The sequence below is a fragment of the Sycon ciliatum genome, chromosome 5, assembly GCF_964019385.1.
Source record: "Sycon ciliatum chromosome 5, ocSycCili1.1, whole genome shotgun sequence".
Lineage (NCBI taxonomy): Eukaryota > Metazoa > Porifera > Calcarea > Leucosolenida > Sycettidae > Sycon > Sycon ciliatum.
This window is the reverse complement of record NC_088647.1, coordinates 9,693,122-9,710,022: the sequence shown is the minus strand read 5'-3', so window position 1 is coordinate 9,710,022 and position 16,901 is coordinate 9,693,122. Positions and strand designations below refer to the sequence as shown.

Below are 16,901 nucleotides of genomic sequence, written 5' to 3'. Positions count from 1 at the left end.
CGAAAGGATATCCTCATGACCTCATGTACTGATACTGTATTGATGTATGTTTATAAGGACACATGCTCTCATCTATCTTCCTTCGTTGGGAGATGAGCTATCGGGAATATCTTCCTAAATCAATGGAACTTACCTCTGTTTTATTCTGTGTATGTGTTTGTTTATTTAACAGCCATGGGTAATCTCCAGCAGTGCGAGCAGTGTCTGCATGATCGACTGGACGTACTGCGCACGTACGACCATTCCAATCGCCAGTCCCAGCTTGACCTACTCGAGACTGAGCTACAAGTGGCGGATGTGTGCCGCAGGCAGCTACGTCTGCATGCTGCGTTAGGTCATGGTGAGGCTGCTTTGGCGCTATCTCGACAAGTGGCAGATCGACCATCCCTGATAAAATGCCACGAGGGTCTTGGTAGGTTACGCATGCTTTTAGGCCTTTATCCTGAAGCCGTATTCCACTTCAAGACGTCACTGACCGTAGCGCGCAAAGCACAGAATATCGTCGGCCAAAGCTGGGCGTTGTTGGGCCTGGCTGAGGTGTATGCGGGCCTGCAGCGCTATCCGATGGTGCTGGATTCTTGCAAGCTGCTGCTCGCACTGCCCGCAGTGACGCCCACCTGCGATGATGTGAGCGAGAGTAGTCTCATCAGTCTGGACGATGTGGTACGACATGATTGCAGATGTAGAGCGCTGCTGGTTCTTGGCACTGCTCATCAGAACCTGAAACAGCTGGACAAGGCTGCTGCTCTGATTGAGGAAGCGCGTCTCGAGGCGGATCTGATGAAGGACCCGAGTATGTTGGGACACGTCAACTGCGCCGCTGGTTCCGTTGCCACGGACACTGGTACGTTCATGACGGCGTATCGGCATCTGACAGCGGCAATGGACCTGGCAAAGTCCACAGAAGATCCAGTCCTGCAGATGCAATGCCACTATCATCTAGGCGTGGCCGCCACTCGCGGAAAACTGAAACAGCAGCCGACTGCGGTGGAGCACTTCTATTCGGCCATCAACCTCTTCTCGGAGCTGCGCGAGCGCTACGGATCCTTCTCCCCGGATGGCAGTAAGATCGTTGATCTGCCTCTGGACTGCTATGAGTGTCTGCAAGAGGTGCTGGTAAACCGCGGCGATATCAAGGAGGCGTTTCTTGTCGCCGAGCACACGCAGCAGAGGATGTACCTGGACATGGTCGGCGTTCACCAGGACTTGGAAGACCTGCAGCCCATTCGCTCTCTACCGCTGAAGATGCCCACGCTGAACAGTATTTCGCGCAGTGTGTCGGCGTCCGGCAGCGGCGTCATTCTCTATTCCCTGGTGCACGATTCTCTGTACATGTGGCTGTGCCTGCCCCCGCGCGGTCTTGCCGCCGGCGTGTTTGCATTCCACAAGTGGCCGCCGAAAGCCGTCCACTATCTCATACCTTTCCTGCGGCAGAACTACTTTCTGCTGTCGCGCTTGCCGTCCAACATTCGCGACGCCAATCGGATGTGCGAGGCAAGAAGCTGTTGCCTGGTCGGTGGAGAGGCGATGATGTATCGCAGCGAAGCATCCGGCCAGATGTCTGAATCGCAAGGTGATCCACCACCGTACTGTCCGTACGGTAGCATTGCCCAACGCCAGCAGCTCTCCTACCCGTGGGTCGGTGATGATGATCTAATCCACCCGGGACGATCGAGCTACCTGTCAGCACCTGCGCCTCTAGACGACAACAGTGTCATTGGCACGGAATCGCGAGCATCCATGCGTGATCTCTATGACATCCTGGCTATGCCCTTTGAGCGGTATCTGTTTGGCTACGGCAGTCTTCCAGTCAAAGACCTGGTCATTGTTGCGCAGAACAGCATCCTGCTGTGTCCATTCTCGGCTCTGGTGACCAGCAGGCGTGTGGTGGTGTGCGACTTCTACCAGTTCCGCTTGCAGCCATGCCTCCTGCCTCCCGTCGTCCACTCGGTCAAGACCTGTGAGCAGTGTATAGCCAGCAATGCCGAGCAAAAGGGGGTCGTTGCACTGCTCTGCGGTAATCCGACCGTGCCCACGGTGAAATTCTATGGGCAGACCTGGCGGCCACTACCTCTGCCGTACGCCGAGCGTGAAGTTCGTAGCGTTGGCCTGCTGCTAGGCCCGGCTGTGCATCCTCTACTTGGCGTAGCGGCCAGACGACACACTCTGTTGTCGGCCATGCCCCAGGCCACGCTCATCCACTTGGCCGTGCACCTGTCCTGGGAGCTGTCCTCGTTTGTCGTGGCACCGGCCGCTGGTGTCACCTCGCCCACGGAGAAGGACGTGCTCATCACGGCCAGCGACATTTCGCGTCTGCATCTGCAGGCCGACCTGGTCATCCTGAGCGGTGGCAGTGCCTACTGCCATTCCACTCGGCCTGGCGCCGGCTTGCCGCAGCCCAACCAGCACAACCTGCCGTCGCACGTCTCCATGATGACGCTGGCGAGAGCGTTTCTCACGGCCGGTGCGCGCTGTGTGCTCGTCTCGCTGTGGAGCATCCCGGACCGGGCCACGGACGAGTTCATGTTCCTGTTCTACGAGAACATCAAGCGTGGCGTGTGTGTTGGCCTAGCACTGCGCGAGACTATGGAGGCAGTACGCACCCGGCGTGGCTTTACGGAGCCCGTTCATTGGGCATCTTTTGTTCACTTTGGTAAGGATATCACGCTGGATTTCTCCACCATTGAAGGCGTGCCGCTTCCATCGTCGGCACTCGCTGCTAGTCAGTCACGGACAAGTATTGGCGTTGCCTCTACTGCTGGTAGTGCCTCAGCTACCGCTTTTAGTGGTGCCGCTGAATCCACGGTGTCTGAGAGGGCTGCGTCTTCCAGAGCATCGTTAGCCGACAGCCATTCGGTGCAGTTCAGTACGGGGACGGCTGGTTCTGCCGGCCCTGAGCGAAAACAGTCTACGACATCGTCCACGCTGGTGGAGGTGGACAACATGTCTGTATCGTCCATTGCCACACCGGGCGGACGGCTTGTTCTCCGTCGTTCAGGATGTAAGTGATGTACATGTACTTGTGTTGGATTCTTGAAGTGCTTGCTTCTCCTGTCTCGCTTTGCCCGCAACAGAGCATGTACTATTAAAAAGATTGTCAACTACAGTTGAACATCGATTATCCGACCACCTCTGGGCAGACAACTGTCAGGCGGTGTTCAGATAAGGCAAATGTTCCGGATAAGAAAAAACTGTCACTCACACACTTTCAGTGGTTATTACTAGCCGCATCACCTTTTTTCTTTTTACTTTTCAAAATTTTCGTATTTTTTGAATGGCTCACAACATGCACAGTGCGTACTCTACGGCACGTGCGCCCAAAAAAACTGTTACGGATAATCGAATGGTCGGATAGTCGATGTGCGGATAATCGATGTTCAACTGTATGTCAACAGAGAGATTGTTTTGGATGATTGTGTGTGACTACTGAGCAGGATGAAATGGCTGTAGTGGAGCCCTAAGAAAACTGTGACAGTATCCATGGTATCATGTGATTATGCTTGTTGATTACAATGCTGTTGTCCATGCGGCTGTGATTTCTTTCCAGCATCCTTTGCGCATCGGCGCGTGTTTGAGAGCGTGAAGTGCTTCACTGAGGCGGTGTCGTCCGTGGTGTCCGCTACGCATTCAGACGACGAGGCCAAGGCAGCCGTTGACAAGGTTCTGAAAGATCTGTCTTCGGTGGTAAGTTCTTGGCTCGTTGGCGTGCAACCTGCTACAGGTCTAGTTCGCATACTGTGAATCCTGAGTTCCTGATAATGAGTTTTTGGCTGATCAAGAACAATGCGCTGGTCTCTATCACTAGTGCTCGACTGCTGCAAGAATACATTGTTTTAGGATACTACTTCAAGTACTAAGCCTGTACATGTACATGTACAGGCTTAGTACTGGTAGCTAGTTTCAACAACTGGGCCAGCTGCCCAAAATACCGTAAAGTCTTGTATAAAAGCCGCACTTGAATAGAAGCCGCAATTTTGGGCCCATCGAATCACACATAAGCCTGGTTTTAGTGTTGACATAAGCCTAGTTCACATTCGACGGGACGCGACGTAAGGATCGACGGGAAGCGACGGGACGGTCTGACGGCGTCCAATGTGAACACCAGGAACGGGAACGCAACCGTACTACCGTACAGATCGGGAAGCGACGGGAAGAGTTGGATCGATCCAACTTTTCATACCGTAGACGGGCGTAGACGGGGACGCAAGCGTACAAAACGGCTGCAATTCGAGTGTGAACAGGAGACGGCGTCGTGCGCCGACTGCTCCCGATTCGTACTTGGAAATTTTTAGCATTTCGAACACTGCGCTTCCCATGATAACTCACAGAATGGCTAGCACGACTTGAGTTGAATTTCAGCAACATAAGATCTCATGTCACTTATTGTATTTAGGGGTAGTTCAGAAGCGTGACAGACGAACTATTCTATCATTTCCTGGGGCTATTATTTGAATGCCACAACTTTCAGGGCTAATTTTTTGGTCTTCACGAAAAACTGGTATTGTGAACTTGATTCCGCTTCTTTCAAGGAGAAATAATTGAAAAGTAGTCCCGAAAAACGAGAAATTAGGTCCAAAAGTCACCCCGTCACGGACCGTGCCTTATGACTCGCGCCGTTCGACGGTGAACGTCGCAACGACTGCTGCATGTCGTGTCGTACGAATCGTACAGGATTTTACAGCTCACCCCAGCCCTCCCGACAAGCCCTTACGTCCCGTACCGTCGGCGTTGCGTCGAATGTGAACTAGGCTATACATAGAAATACCTGTCTTGTATAGAAGCCTGCAAAATTTCACCAAGAAAGTCATAGAAGCCGCGGCTTTTATACAAGACTTTACGGTAGGTGGTGCTTGCTCACCTGGTAGTTGTTGCAGCAGGGGAAGCGATGCGAGCAGGTGGAAGGTGAAGCGATGTGGACTTGCTCGTGGGCTGCCTGTTTGAGTCGCTCATTCTTGTGGCCAATTTATACATGCTTGCGCATGCCATCACTTGTCTGGGCTGCGCTTGGGGCGAGTAGGCCACGGTCTCGATTAAGATCGTGAATAACGTAGGCAGCAGATCGGATTTTGCTTCTGATGCTGCAGTACAGTGAGTGGTTGCCTCTAAACCATGCCGTTCTGTTTTAGCACTCAGCTTCCCTTACAGTTCTGCTCTATATGTGAGTTGTGTGTTGTAGTGAGTAGTGCTGGGAGGAGAAGAGCTTGACTTACCAGTGCATGCCCTGCTTGCTGCATCATCACGACTCATCAACATCAACCCACTGGCATTGTTGTTAATGCTCTCATTTCTTTTTGTTGCTGCTGCTGCTGCCATTGTGGTTGTTGTTGTTGCTGCTGCTGTTGTTGTCGCCGCCGCTGCTCTTGCTGCTGCTGCTGCCATTGTGGTTGTTGTTGTTGTTGCTGTTGTTGTTGTCGCCGCCGCTGCTCTTGCTATTGCTGCTACTGTAGATCAAACACTCAGCCAATGTACTGGCACAGTTGCCCAGTGGTCCCAATAGTCCGGGTGCAAGCAATGTGCCCACACGCTCTACGCCAGCTTTGGCAGACAGTGGCTATGGCAGTGCTGAGACTTTGGCATCGTCCAATGGCAAAGTCCATGGTCTTCTCGTCAGTCTGGGCTTTGTGTCCAACCATGTAGGTTCACTGGTTCTTCAATGCATGTTCTAAGATTTCTAATCATCCAAGTGCAGTGATTGCCACCAAGCGTACATAAGCTAGAGTGTTGCAACCTGGCTTGAATTCGGGAAAGAGGCGTCATTGGCATCATTGATTCATAGATGCTGCGACCCGATCATGCATCATTGCAACCTGTGCCATTAACTTTTTTTTGTGTATATTGGCATCGAAATTGATGTGAACCAGGGAGTCGTAAAAAAAAAACTTATTTTTACGACTCCATGCAGTGAGCAATGAACTGTGCTGTCCTGAACCGCCGTATGTGGAGCAGCAGCACACCCGGCTTTACATGCTCTTCATGCCACCAATGTGCATACATGTATACATGACATACCTGTAGTACCTGTAGTACCTGTAGTACCTGTAGTATGATGCAAGGCGCAAGTACACCACCGTAAAGTACCGTGCCACACACAATGACACACCGGAAGAAGTCTAGCTAAAAAAAAGATTAAATACAGCAGTCAACCTCGTGAATAACGACAACTCGGGTATAACAGCAACTCGGGTATAACTACACTTCTCATGCACGGTTGAGGGTCGTTGTTCGAAAGTTTGACTGTACATTGCTGACACTATTGACACTTGAAAGCAATGTCTTGTTTAGATTGATGACCTATTTTTATCGATTGTTTTTGTAGAATTCCGAAGCAGACGACTACAATCTTCACTTCTCCGACTCCCAGTACTTTTCACCAATGCACGCCGCTGTCATTTTGTGTCTTGAGGCGCTGGAAGGTGAGCTGTGATTTCGCTGTTCTTCCCAGTGTTTGCACGGAGGGATGCATCCAACCTCATGGCATCATGTGTATGACTGTGCGAGCGTTGTGCCAGTGATTGTCAGGTTGCACTGTCCTCCTCGTGTTTGTTTTCGTTTGTTCCTGCCAGAGGGTGTTAGCACTACAGGATCTGGGTCTGCTGTTGGATGATGACCATGTAGTTTGGGGTCTGCACCTCATGGGTATCCTGATACAGTGTGTGTCGGTGTGTGTGTGTGTGTGTGTCGGTGTGTGTGTGTCGGTGTGTACACCTGGTCAGCCAAGGTCACCTTCCAGTCTGGATAATGTTTTGTCTTGGACTAGTATGGATATGTATTTGCTGTTAGCAGCTGCTGCTCAAGATACAATTTGCTGGCACTCTCTTGCTTTCTCTTGGTCTCTGGCGCTCCGACGGCCCAAGCTTGGTAGAGCTATTGTTGGCCTACCGTATTTCCCCGATTATAAGTCGCACCTCCACTTTTAGGTTTGAGCCATATTGTTTAAGTAGGATGTCACACTCGATTGTAAGGCGCATCCGCTTCTCTGCCCTTGAAGTTTAGTGTGACTAAAGGTGTGACTTATATTCAGGGTAAATACGGTATAATGCTGCTGCTGATGGTGATGACGCTCCATTCTGCTTCCAAGATGATAATGATACTACCTAGTATGCATGTCATTACACTAAAGCAAGACTGCAGTGGTGGGATTGGGTCTCCAGCAAGCAGTATCTAAATATCTCGATCATTGATGCACATGACAGCAACCAAACATTGATGGTGGCGTGTGTGCTGTGCATGTGTGCACCCTTGTTCTCTGTGTGCAGCATTCCTCTCGGTCGCTCCCAGCTCGGTGGCAAAGCTGCTTGTTCAAGCACTGCCCGTGGACGCAAAGGCAGCGCGAGGACTCCTGCAAGTGGTAAGCTTTCCAGGGATGCATCCAGACGGGGTCACGCAGGTCAATTACTGTAAATTCACACATTTTCGGTGTACTTTTACTTTCGGTACTTTCGTTGCATCTGTTTCACACCTAAATTTCAATTACTGGACAAACACTAACACACATAATCCAAAGGGGAACTGCTTCTCTGTACCTAGAATTTCTGTTCACCTAACCTGGCCTTTTGCTCTCATGCCGAAAGTGTTGAGCACCTAAAATTTCTGAAATTCAAGTGCCCACTTGAAAGTGAGAATCAACCACCCGAAAACAAATTGTCGTGTTCAAGATGATACGCCTGGTTTAGCCTGATCGATCTGTGTGTAAATACACTTGAAGTCACCATTAGGAGTCACCGTCCTTATTCCTAATGTCAAGAGTACATAAACCAGAGTGTGCAACTGTGCATATCAGATCTGAAACAGCGCAGTTCGTGCACTACGTCACCCTGATGAGGTCAGCTAAGCCGCGACTTGTGTACAGCTCAAATTTTCGTGTTACATAGCCCGGAAACCAGCCCAGTTTGCTTGATTCTAGACGTCCTGTTTCAGGATTTCGGTGTTTTTGTGTGACTGTGTACGCTGCTGCGTACATCCACCAACAAGTAAATTCACCAGGCTATCCGTATCAAAAGCTGAAATCAGGACAAACTCAGTGACCTGCACCACTGTGACTGGTTACGCAACTTTTCACCGTACCTGTGGCTTACCATGCCGTCAGAAATGACGTACTGCACGAATTACGCTCCCACAGGAACCATCCCGAGTTGCACACTCTGGTTTATGTACTCTTGCTAATGTTCCATCATCATCATCACAAGCCCATAGCCCTACGGCCGTCGGGGCGTCACAGAGCAAGTATGAACAAGCGAGCGCCATAAAAATCGATCGCGTGCAGCAGCGAGCAGGGGCTGCACGTCAAGTGCAGTCCATGAAGAATGTCATGGCTTGATAATATAATGTTCTATACAGCAGTGAAATATGTCACAACTCACTTGCGTAACGCATACATCGTACATAGTAATTCCTGATTTCAGGAAATATTTGATTTTTTCATTGCCGTCTTGCCATGCAAGACCAGTTTGAATCAAAGGCAGTTCCGTCAATCTGATAGATTTCGCAGGCTATAATTGTAACTGTTCACTGCAGAAAACCTCCTATCAGATTGAACCCTTTCAATAGTTGAAACGATTGAAATGATTCCCAAAGGAGAAACAGACTGGTTGTCACTGTACACGCACAGTGGTCATGGATGCTTCTAGGAGACCCGTGAAGCTCCGATTATAGTTCTCTGCAGCTCCTCCGATCTGCATTTTGCAGGTGCATGCACATGTACTGTGTGACGTCTGCTCTTCATCCATCAAGTGCGTTGTCACTGATGAAGAGAGACATGAATCGCGGGTGTGTTTGTTCAGCCTTAGTCTGTTTAACAGCGGATGCATTCCAACTGGCCGCACAGCGGTGTCTAGCCTGTTTTGTGCAAGTGCGTTTGAGTGGATTTCGATTTAGCTCTGTTCTGCACTGTTCTTGCAGATTAAGAACCCAACTGAGCGACCGTGCGTAACGGCAGGCAGCTTGTGTGGAATATGGAACAAGCCACAGTGTCAGTCCCTACTGGAAAGTCTGGGTTTTCATGAGACGACCAGTACCGATGTCGACGCCAGTGCTGCTACTGCTTCAGCGATTCCGGAATCGGTGGACACCGTGCGTGTCCTGGCTCTAGACGCGGGCACTGGTGACAAAGCTGTGCTTTCATCTCTGAGCCATTTCCTCAGCTTACTGTCAGGTGTGTGTGTGTGTGTGTGTGTGTGTGTGTGTGTGTGTGTGTGTGTGTGTGTGTGTGTGCGCGCGTACTTCGGTACTTCGGATGTGTGCGCTTCGATTATGATGACACTCGTTGAAGACAGTCCTACATGACTTCACGCAAACACACAAAACATGAAACATTGGTGGTGAGTTTATTTATTTCTGCACCTCGTAGCATGTGAAAACAGCCAATAGGATTGTGGAGGGGGTGAGACCAACCACGGCATAACGGAGGAAAACACTGAATACATAGTAGAAAGAGGGAAAGAGGTTAGCATCTTAACGACACAAAGCAATGGAATTTGCGACTAAGAAGAGAAGCTGTTATTCCTGAGCGCCTAGCTAGTGAGGCTTTGAAGTGCAGTTGTGGCGAGTGAAATCCGGCACTTGCCAGCGGCGCCTAGCGCCATGAACATGAAAGGACCTCAATGATGTAATGCACACGTACTGAACTTGTACAACGAAGCCGTATGCACAATAACACGTCGATAGGTCACAGCCTAGGTACACGTATGGAGTACTGTATTACTATTACCGTAAAGTACCGCCAGAGCGCCCCACCATCTCATCCTTTCGTGGTCGTATTGTAGAGGTGGTCTGCTGTCTGTAGGTCATACGATATGAACCTTGTACACATATAGCACGTTTTGCAGTCAATCCGTACCTTCGAGCGGACACAAGCTCCACACAAAAACCTGCCAAGTGTGACCTTAGTACACTAAGCTTCTTACATCGTACAAACTTCGTTGCACTCTGCCATACGATTTTCCTTTCTCTGGCTGTAAAATCAAGGTGGGGCGCTCTCGCGAGACGGGGCGCTCTGGCGGTACTTTACGGTAACCCTCGTTGTGTTTTTAAATCGACCGAGTTTGGCCATGCATGCACTGACGAAACATTCGTGCCTCGATTGATTGTAGATGGAATTTTAAAAAGTATCTACAGTGCATTTCAAAACTATAGACGCGTAGGGTTTTTGAAATATTTCAAATTTGGCTGGAACTTTTTGAGAATAGTTTTCGGAATATTGCTCAGGATCGCTCCACAATTACTCTCATATAGTTTCTAAAGGATTGGATAACAGACGCCCAATTTGGAAAAATTTATGCGCAAAGTGATCACAGATTTTATGTGGTATAGATGCTGGCATAACGGTTTTTGCCTAGGTACGCGTCTATAGTTTTGAAATGGACTGTAGGAAGAAGCCGAAGAGCTCAGCCTTCCATTGCAACAATCGGCGAAGAGCGCTCGCCATTTCAGCCACGGCAAAAGTCAACTTTTTTCTGAGTGACTGGCCTGGAGCTAGGGATTTCCCCTCTCCTTCTGAGTCACCTTGGCGTGCTTTGGGTGCGTGTGCAGCATGAAAGGAAACGATATCGCGCTCGCCATTTCAGCCACGGCAAAAGTCAACTTTTTTCTGAGTGACTGGCCTGGAGCTAGGGATTTCCCCTCTCCTTCTGAGTCACCTTGGCGTGCTTTGGGTGCGTGTGCAGCATGAAAGGAAACGATGAAAGAGCGAGAAATAACTGGCGAGGAGAGAGTTTTCTCGTGTATCCAGCGAGTGTAACCTTGCATGTGGTGTCTGTTGGGATTGGTTCCATGTGTTCTATGTGCACTGGAATACTGCCACCGTGCAGGTACGTTGCTTTGGCGGGGCTTGCACAGTGGCAGTGCGCCAGCGTATGTAAAACGCCGGGGGTCGTTGGTGGGTACTGTGCTATTCGGCGGGGAATATTGGATGAGTATAGCATAGAATATTCCCTGCTGAGCACGGCCTCTGATTGGCTGAGAAGGGCCCCTTCGTACAGTACCATACTAGTCCATAGGATTAGCGCTACTTCGAAGTATGTAAGCAAGGCTGAACACAGTATGTCGTGTTGACATTCTCAATCATAATCACTTTAGTTACGAACAGTTGTTCCCGCAAATTCGTCTGCTCCTCGTATGATAATATCCCCACTTCTTTTCTTTCCTGTTTTTTAATTAGAATGAAGTTGAAGACACCACTGCAGCTGTACTTATGGTGGATAAATATGGTGGTGAAGACACACCTGTTTAAATTAGAGTGGTTGAAAAAAAAGGTTACTACCAGGGAGTACATGTAGTAAAAATATACATGTAGTATGTATTTTACTACTCCCTGATTACTACTCCCTGGTTACTACTCCCTGCTTACTACTCCCTGGTTACTACTCCCTGCTTACTACTCCCTGGTTACTACTCCCTGCTTACTACTCCCTGGTTACTACTCCCTGCTTACTACTCCCTGTTTACTACTCCCTGCTTACTACTCCCTGGTTACTACTCCCTGCTTACTACTCCCTGGTTACTACTCCCTGCTTACTACTCCCTGGTTACTACTCCCTGCTTACTACTCCCTGGTTACTACACTGTATTATATCATGTAGTATGTATTTTACTACTCCCTGCTTACTACACTGTATTATATCTCTAAGATTGCTCATGATGTCGTGTTTGCTTGCTTGCTTGCTTGTTTGCTTGCTCCCATTTTGTGCAGGAGACATCAGTATTGCAATGAGTTCACTGCAGCTGGGTGCGTTGTCCCGGAGCGCCTGGGTGGATGACGGACCGTCCGATGGCTCGGCGTCCTCCAGTACAACTCCTGCAGCCGGCAGCGACGATGCGGATCTTTTAGGCGACGCGCTGCCGACACCCGGCGCAACAAGCACACCAGGCACACCAGTAGCTGCAACGGCAGCAACAGCTACCTCACCCAACGCTATTGACCTTAACTGGGAGTCCTTACTGGACAGCAGTCCTATGCCGTCGCGTGTAGCATCAAGCTTGTCAAGCCCGCTGATCAGTATACCCATGGCGTCCGGTGTTGCCTCGTCACGCTCCGACTCTGCCATCATCTCAGCTGGCCAGCAGGAGACATCGTCCAATGGTAGTGGTAGCAATGTGTTTGATGTGAACGCTCTGCTGATGGAGTTGGGCATCAATTTGCCTGCGGGTGCCGATAGTTCGTCGGCAGGTTCCGACTCTGGTACACAGTCGGTTTGCTCTGGTCCGACTTCCTTGGCAGCGGTGTCCTTTGCTTCGGACGGCGCAGCTGCGAACTCCTGCGCCTCAGACCCGCTGGGCCCTCTGGATGCTGCAAGTGCTGCTCGCTCTGGCACCAATCCAATCCATATGCTGCCCAGCGCTCGTCAATCAGCTTGTGTTGAGCAGGCATGTCAGTCACTGTCCAGTGCCTCCCTGTCCGGTAGCGAAAATGCTACTCACCGAGACGCATCCGACCTGTCTTCTCTGCTTTCCCGCTCAGCACCACTCGCCATCCCTGACTCATCGGCGGACGCGGCAGATTCAGGCCATTTCTCAGCGTCGGCTGATCCAGAGCATGAACCACTACAACGAGAAGGTATGTTTGTTCACGCATACAATCCTGACCAGAGGAATCCGGCCTGATGAATATAGTACTAGCGTCTGGGGCATACGCGACCCTAACACCACACACGCCACTCTGTGCACTTGAGCTCAGTGCTACTTTATTCATGAGGTGGGGTATCTCTGGCCAGACCTACAGTACCACACCTACCGCAGCTTCTACACCATTCAATAAGTTAGTACTGCGAACACATGACAGCACGAAAAGAAAACCATCTGAATGCACAGCGCTACATCCAGGGTGCTCCAACGAATGATTAGCAATGGCCTACTCATGCTTTGTACTTCACCCATTCCCGATTGACTGGATGTTTAGTTGCAATAAGTACGAGTTGCCCATTGCTATTCATTTGTTGGAGCATCCTGAATGTCGTGCCGTGCTTTTAGATGATTGTTTTTCCAGTTTGTCATATGTCTGGGGTCGATAATATTGCGGGGAAGCAGACAGCACTGATAAAAATATTAAAAGTGACGCCTCTTCAGAAGTAACAGAGATTTGGACTGGCTGTACAGGCTTGTCGTCTCCTGGCACCCCTTGCACAGGTCACAGTGGAGGGAGGCTATGGCAGAGGCCTCCCAAGAAATTCATGGTTGAGAAATGTGTTCATTTGAAACTCCCTGTGCTGGCTGTGTTTCTACAACACAATTGTATGGCCAGTTGTAGTGCGGATGTGTGAACTTTATTTTACTTTTATGTGTTGTCACGGACTGACTTTGTGCTGTGCATGTCGTTCTCGTTAGCCGGTAGCAGAACAAAAATGGAGGTCTTAAAGCTCCGAGTTGTTTTTAGCAAAGCTGACAATATCCTGCGAGGGACTTTTCTTTTCTGGCTGATTTAGCACCCTGCTTTGTGATTCCTTCTGTAGGCCACTCAGCTAGTCCTCGCCAAGACAGTGGATCATCAGGCAACCGCTCTTGGAAATCGCTGTCACGGATGATGTCGCTGGATAATGGTTCGCTTGATTCACCCGGTAGTCCACTCCAAGCCAGATGTGACCATTGTCAAACAAAATTCGGCCTTCTCCGCTGGCGCCACATATGCTCGTTCTGTGCACGGGTGAGTGTGCGTGTGTGCGCGCGCGTGTGTGTGTGTGTGTGTTTTTTACTGAATACCACAATACCATCAGATGCTGCACAGCGGGGGCGGTGGCATATTGGATGGAAGTGGGGGCGGGGCAAAAGTAACTCCTCCGACCAAAGGTCTCGGAATCATCGTTACTCCTGTGCGCCGTGTGTGTGTGTGAGAGAGAGAGAGAGAGAGAGAGAGAGAGAGAGAGAGAGAGAGAGAGAGAGAGAGAGAGAGAGAGAGAGAGAGAGAGAGAGAGAGAGAGAATGGATGAATGAATGAATGAATGAATGAGAGAATGTGAGAGAGAGAATGAGACAGAGAGAGAATGAGAGAGAGAGAATGAGAGAGTTACTGAAGTAGTTGTACAATGTATCTGCCTTTTTCTGTATCTCCCAATCACTGTTGTCAATTCTCAGGAGTTGTGCCATTCCTGCTTTGATACCGACCCGGCCACTGGCAGGAAGGACTCGTCAGCAAGCGGTCGCGATACCAGCCTCTGCGTGATGTGTTGGCTGGCCACAGGTGAGCTGATATGATGCGTGTTGTGTATGGTTCTCCTCATCTTGGTTTTGTTTCAATTCAACTCTCTCTCTCTCTGAATTGTTCTATGCTCTGAGAACCCCTTCAGAAAGAAAAGGTGTCAGGACATTTTTCAAACTCACTTCAGGCTGAATTAGGGCGCGTTTGATTGGTCGGATCCGGAACAGGGGCGTTTGATTGGTCTGCACTGGTCTGCTCTGGTTTTGGAGTGTTCAGAACATATTCTGACCACTCCGACCCCGAGGCTGGAGCAGCCAGAGCATGTTGCAAAGCCCAATGAAAACCTGATAGGACTACGCAATGAGTTTCGTTTTTGTTTTGATTCGAATGGATTTTGGCATGTCAGTGATTGCGAAAGGGCGTGGTGATGTACATGGAGGTCTACGTGTGATTTTGCACATTACACAGCGGTCCCCACGTCCATGATTGGTTTTTGGCTGTCTTCAAGGCTGTCTTCGAAGCTTCTTCTCCGGTTGTAGTTGCCTTTCAAGTTTGTTTTGCCTTCGCATCTTGAGCAACGTAAAAATCTTTGAACTCTGTGGAAATTTTGAAGTTCGCGGCACGATGAGCTATCATGAGTTCTACAATATTTCCGGCAAAAATATTCGCCATTCTGTTTGATTGGTAACTGGTGTTCTGACTGCTCCAGTGACTCTGATCTGAATCCGGATTCACTAATCAAACATGCCCTTAGACTGCATTTTAAATCAGCCAGAACCCGATTTTGGACCTGGATGTGTTAGTGTGTGTATGTGTGTCCCATATGGTGCAGTGGTATGTGCAGTCGATTTCCAATCGAGAGGTTGCGGATTCAATTCCCGACGATTATGGTCGCACACGTCTTTCTTCTCTTTCTCATTCTCCTAGCTCTTCTTTCATACTCCTGGGTGGTTACCAACAGCCAGTGTATGCCGGAGTATGTGGTGTGTGTGTAAAAATAAAAATACAAGTAAATAAATATTCGACGAGGAGACAATAATTTTAATATGGTAATAAGTAGGACGAGCTGAAGTGACATTTGGATTACTTTATTAACAATGTAAGCGATGGAAACGATGCAAAAAAACAATGTAAAGGGTAAGGAAGATACATGACATTGTATGAAGAAAATGTGATGGAAAGAAAGATGATTCGAACAAGTTTTCGTACAACACTCTTCAGGAATATCCGTTGTACTAAAGAACAAAATGAGAACAAAGGAAATAATATAGCAATCAATGTAGGGTAGCAAGATACAATGGCAGCACTGGAATATCGAGCTGTGATTTCTCACAAAAGTGCAGAAAACAAGGGTATACAAGTAAGAACTACGCGTGACAAGTGTGTATCAGCAATAAAAAGAAAGTGAGAACGAATGATAATAATAAAAATAACAAACAAGAAGGTGACAAACCACATTTAGGCAACGTCGTTGCCACTTGTGCCTAAATGTGGTTTGTCACCTTCTTGTTTGTTATTTTTATTATTATCATTCGTTCTCACTTTCTTTTTATTGCTGATACACACTTGTCACGCGTAGTTCTTACTTGTATACCCGTGTTTTCTGCACGTTTTTGTGAGAAATCACAGCTCGATATTCCAGTGCTGTCATTGTATCTTGCTACCCTACCTTGATTGCTATATTATTTCCTTTGTTCTCATTTTGTTCTTTAGTACAACGGTGATTCCTGAAGAGTGTTGTACGAAAACTTGTTCGAATCCTCTTTCTTTCCATCGCTTTTTTCTTCATACATGTATCTTCCTTACCCTTTACATTGTTTTTTTGCATCGTTTCCATCGCTTACATTGTTCTAATAAAGTAATCCAAATGTCACTTCAGCTCGTCCTACTTATTGCCATACAAGTAAATAAATAAATAAAACGAGAGAGCTTGGAAGCTCAGGGCCCTACGCTATGCTTTTTTGCCTTGATGACCTAGACAAAAAAAAGCATAGGGATGTTATAAATTCTTTAAAAAATTCCTTTTTTTAGACATAACCTGGGATTCGAACCCGCACTATCGCGCGCCCTGCATTCATCCCCCGATGCACTTCGCATACATACTAATTCTTCCAAGTTGTTTCACATTGTGATCTTGCATTTGAAAGCCCTATTTGAGTTATATGCATTGTGGCCAGCCGTCTTTGATGGCACGGTCCGGTAGAGGATAGGGACGGGACAGGTACGATCGAGGGTAATACGACACCGTCTCCCGTACCGTACCGTACCAACAAACACAGCTGGCCACATACGGCTTCCCGCAATATTCAAATAGGGCTTTCAAACGCAAGATAATAACGTAACGCAACTTGGAAGAATGGGTATGAATGCGAAGTGTATGGGGGAATGCATGTAGGGTGATAGTGCGGGTTCGAATCCCAGGATATGCCTGAAAAAAAGGAGAATTGAAAATTTATAACATCCTATGCTTTTTTGCCGTCAGATACGGATAGCGCCAGGCGTGACACAAACAAACAAACACACAAACAAACACCAAATTAAAGCTGTGTGGACCCTGGCTAGCGCCAGACGTTACTGAAGTAACGTCTTCTGCATAGCTACGGGAATAAATTTATTATTATAGGCTTTTCCGCGTTGGCATCGCCAAGCAAGCTTGGCTAGCCTTCGCATAAGCTGCTCCATGATGCTGAGACGAAACAATGAATGCATGTATATACGATCTAGGACAGAACCAAGGTTGAGGGTATTTTTGAAGGAAGCTGCAAGTTGTGTTCAT

General features: G+C 48.6%; 1 protein-coding gene across 2 annotated transcripts in view; it reads left to right on the top strand.

Moving 5' to 3' along the window:
- LOC135817519 (tetratricopeptide repeat protein 28-like) overlaps positions 1–16,901 on the top strand; it is a 33,500-nt gene that overhangs the window by 14,847 nt on the left and 1,752 nt on the right. For both annotated transcript variants that reach the window (XR_010553553.1, XM_065330724.1), the window contains exons 5-13: positions 173–3,001; positions 3,548–3,684; positions 5,448–5,633; positions 6,317–6,413; positions 7,257–7,348; positions 8,899–9,151; positions 11,687–12,550; positions 13,443–13,633; positions 14,062–14,167. Coding sequence is in view for 1 of the 2 variants with exons in the window: in XM_065330724.1 (XP_065186796.1) it covers positions 173–3,001; positions 3,548–3,684; positions 5,448–5,633; positions 6,317–6,413; positions 7,257–7,348; positions 8,899–9,151; positions 11,687–12,550; positions 13,443–13,633; positions 14,062–14,167 (4,755 nt within the window). In the remaining variant the exon portion in view is untranslated. The remainder of the gene's footprint in view (positions 1–172; positions 3,002–3,547; positions 3,685–5,447; positions 5,634–6,316; positions 6,414–7,256; positions 7,349–8,898; positions 9,152–11,686; positions 12,551–13,442; positions 13,634–14,061; positions 14,168–16,901) is intronic.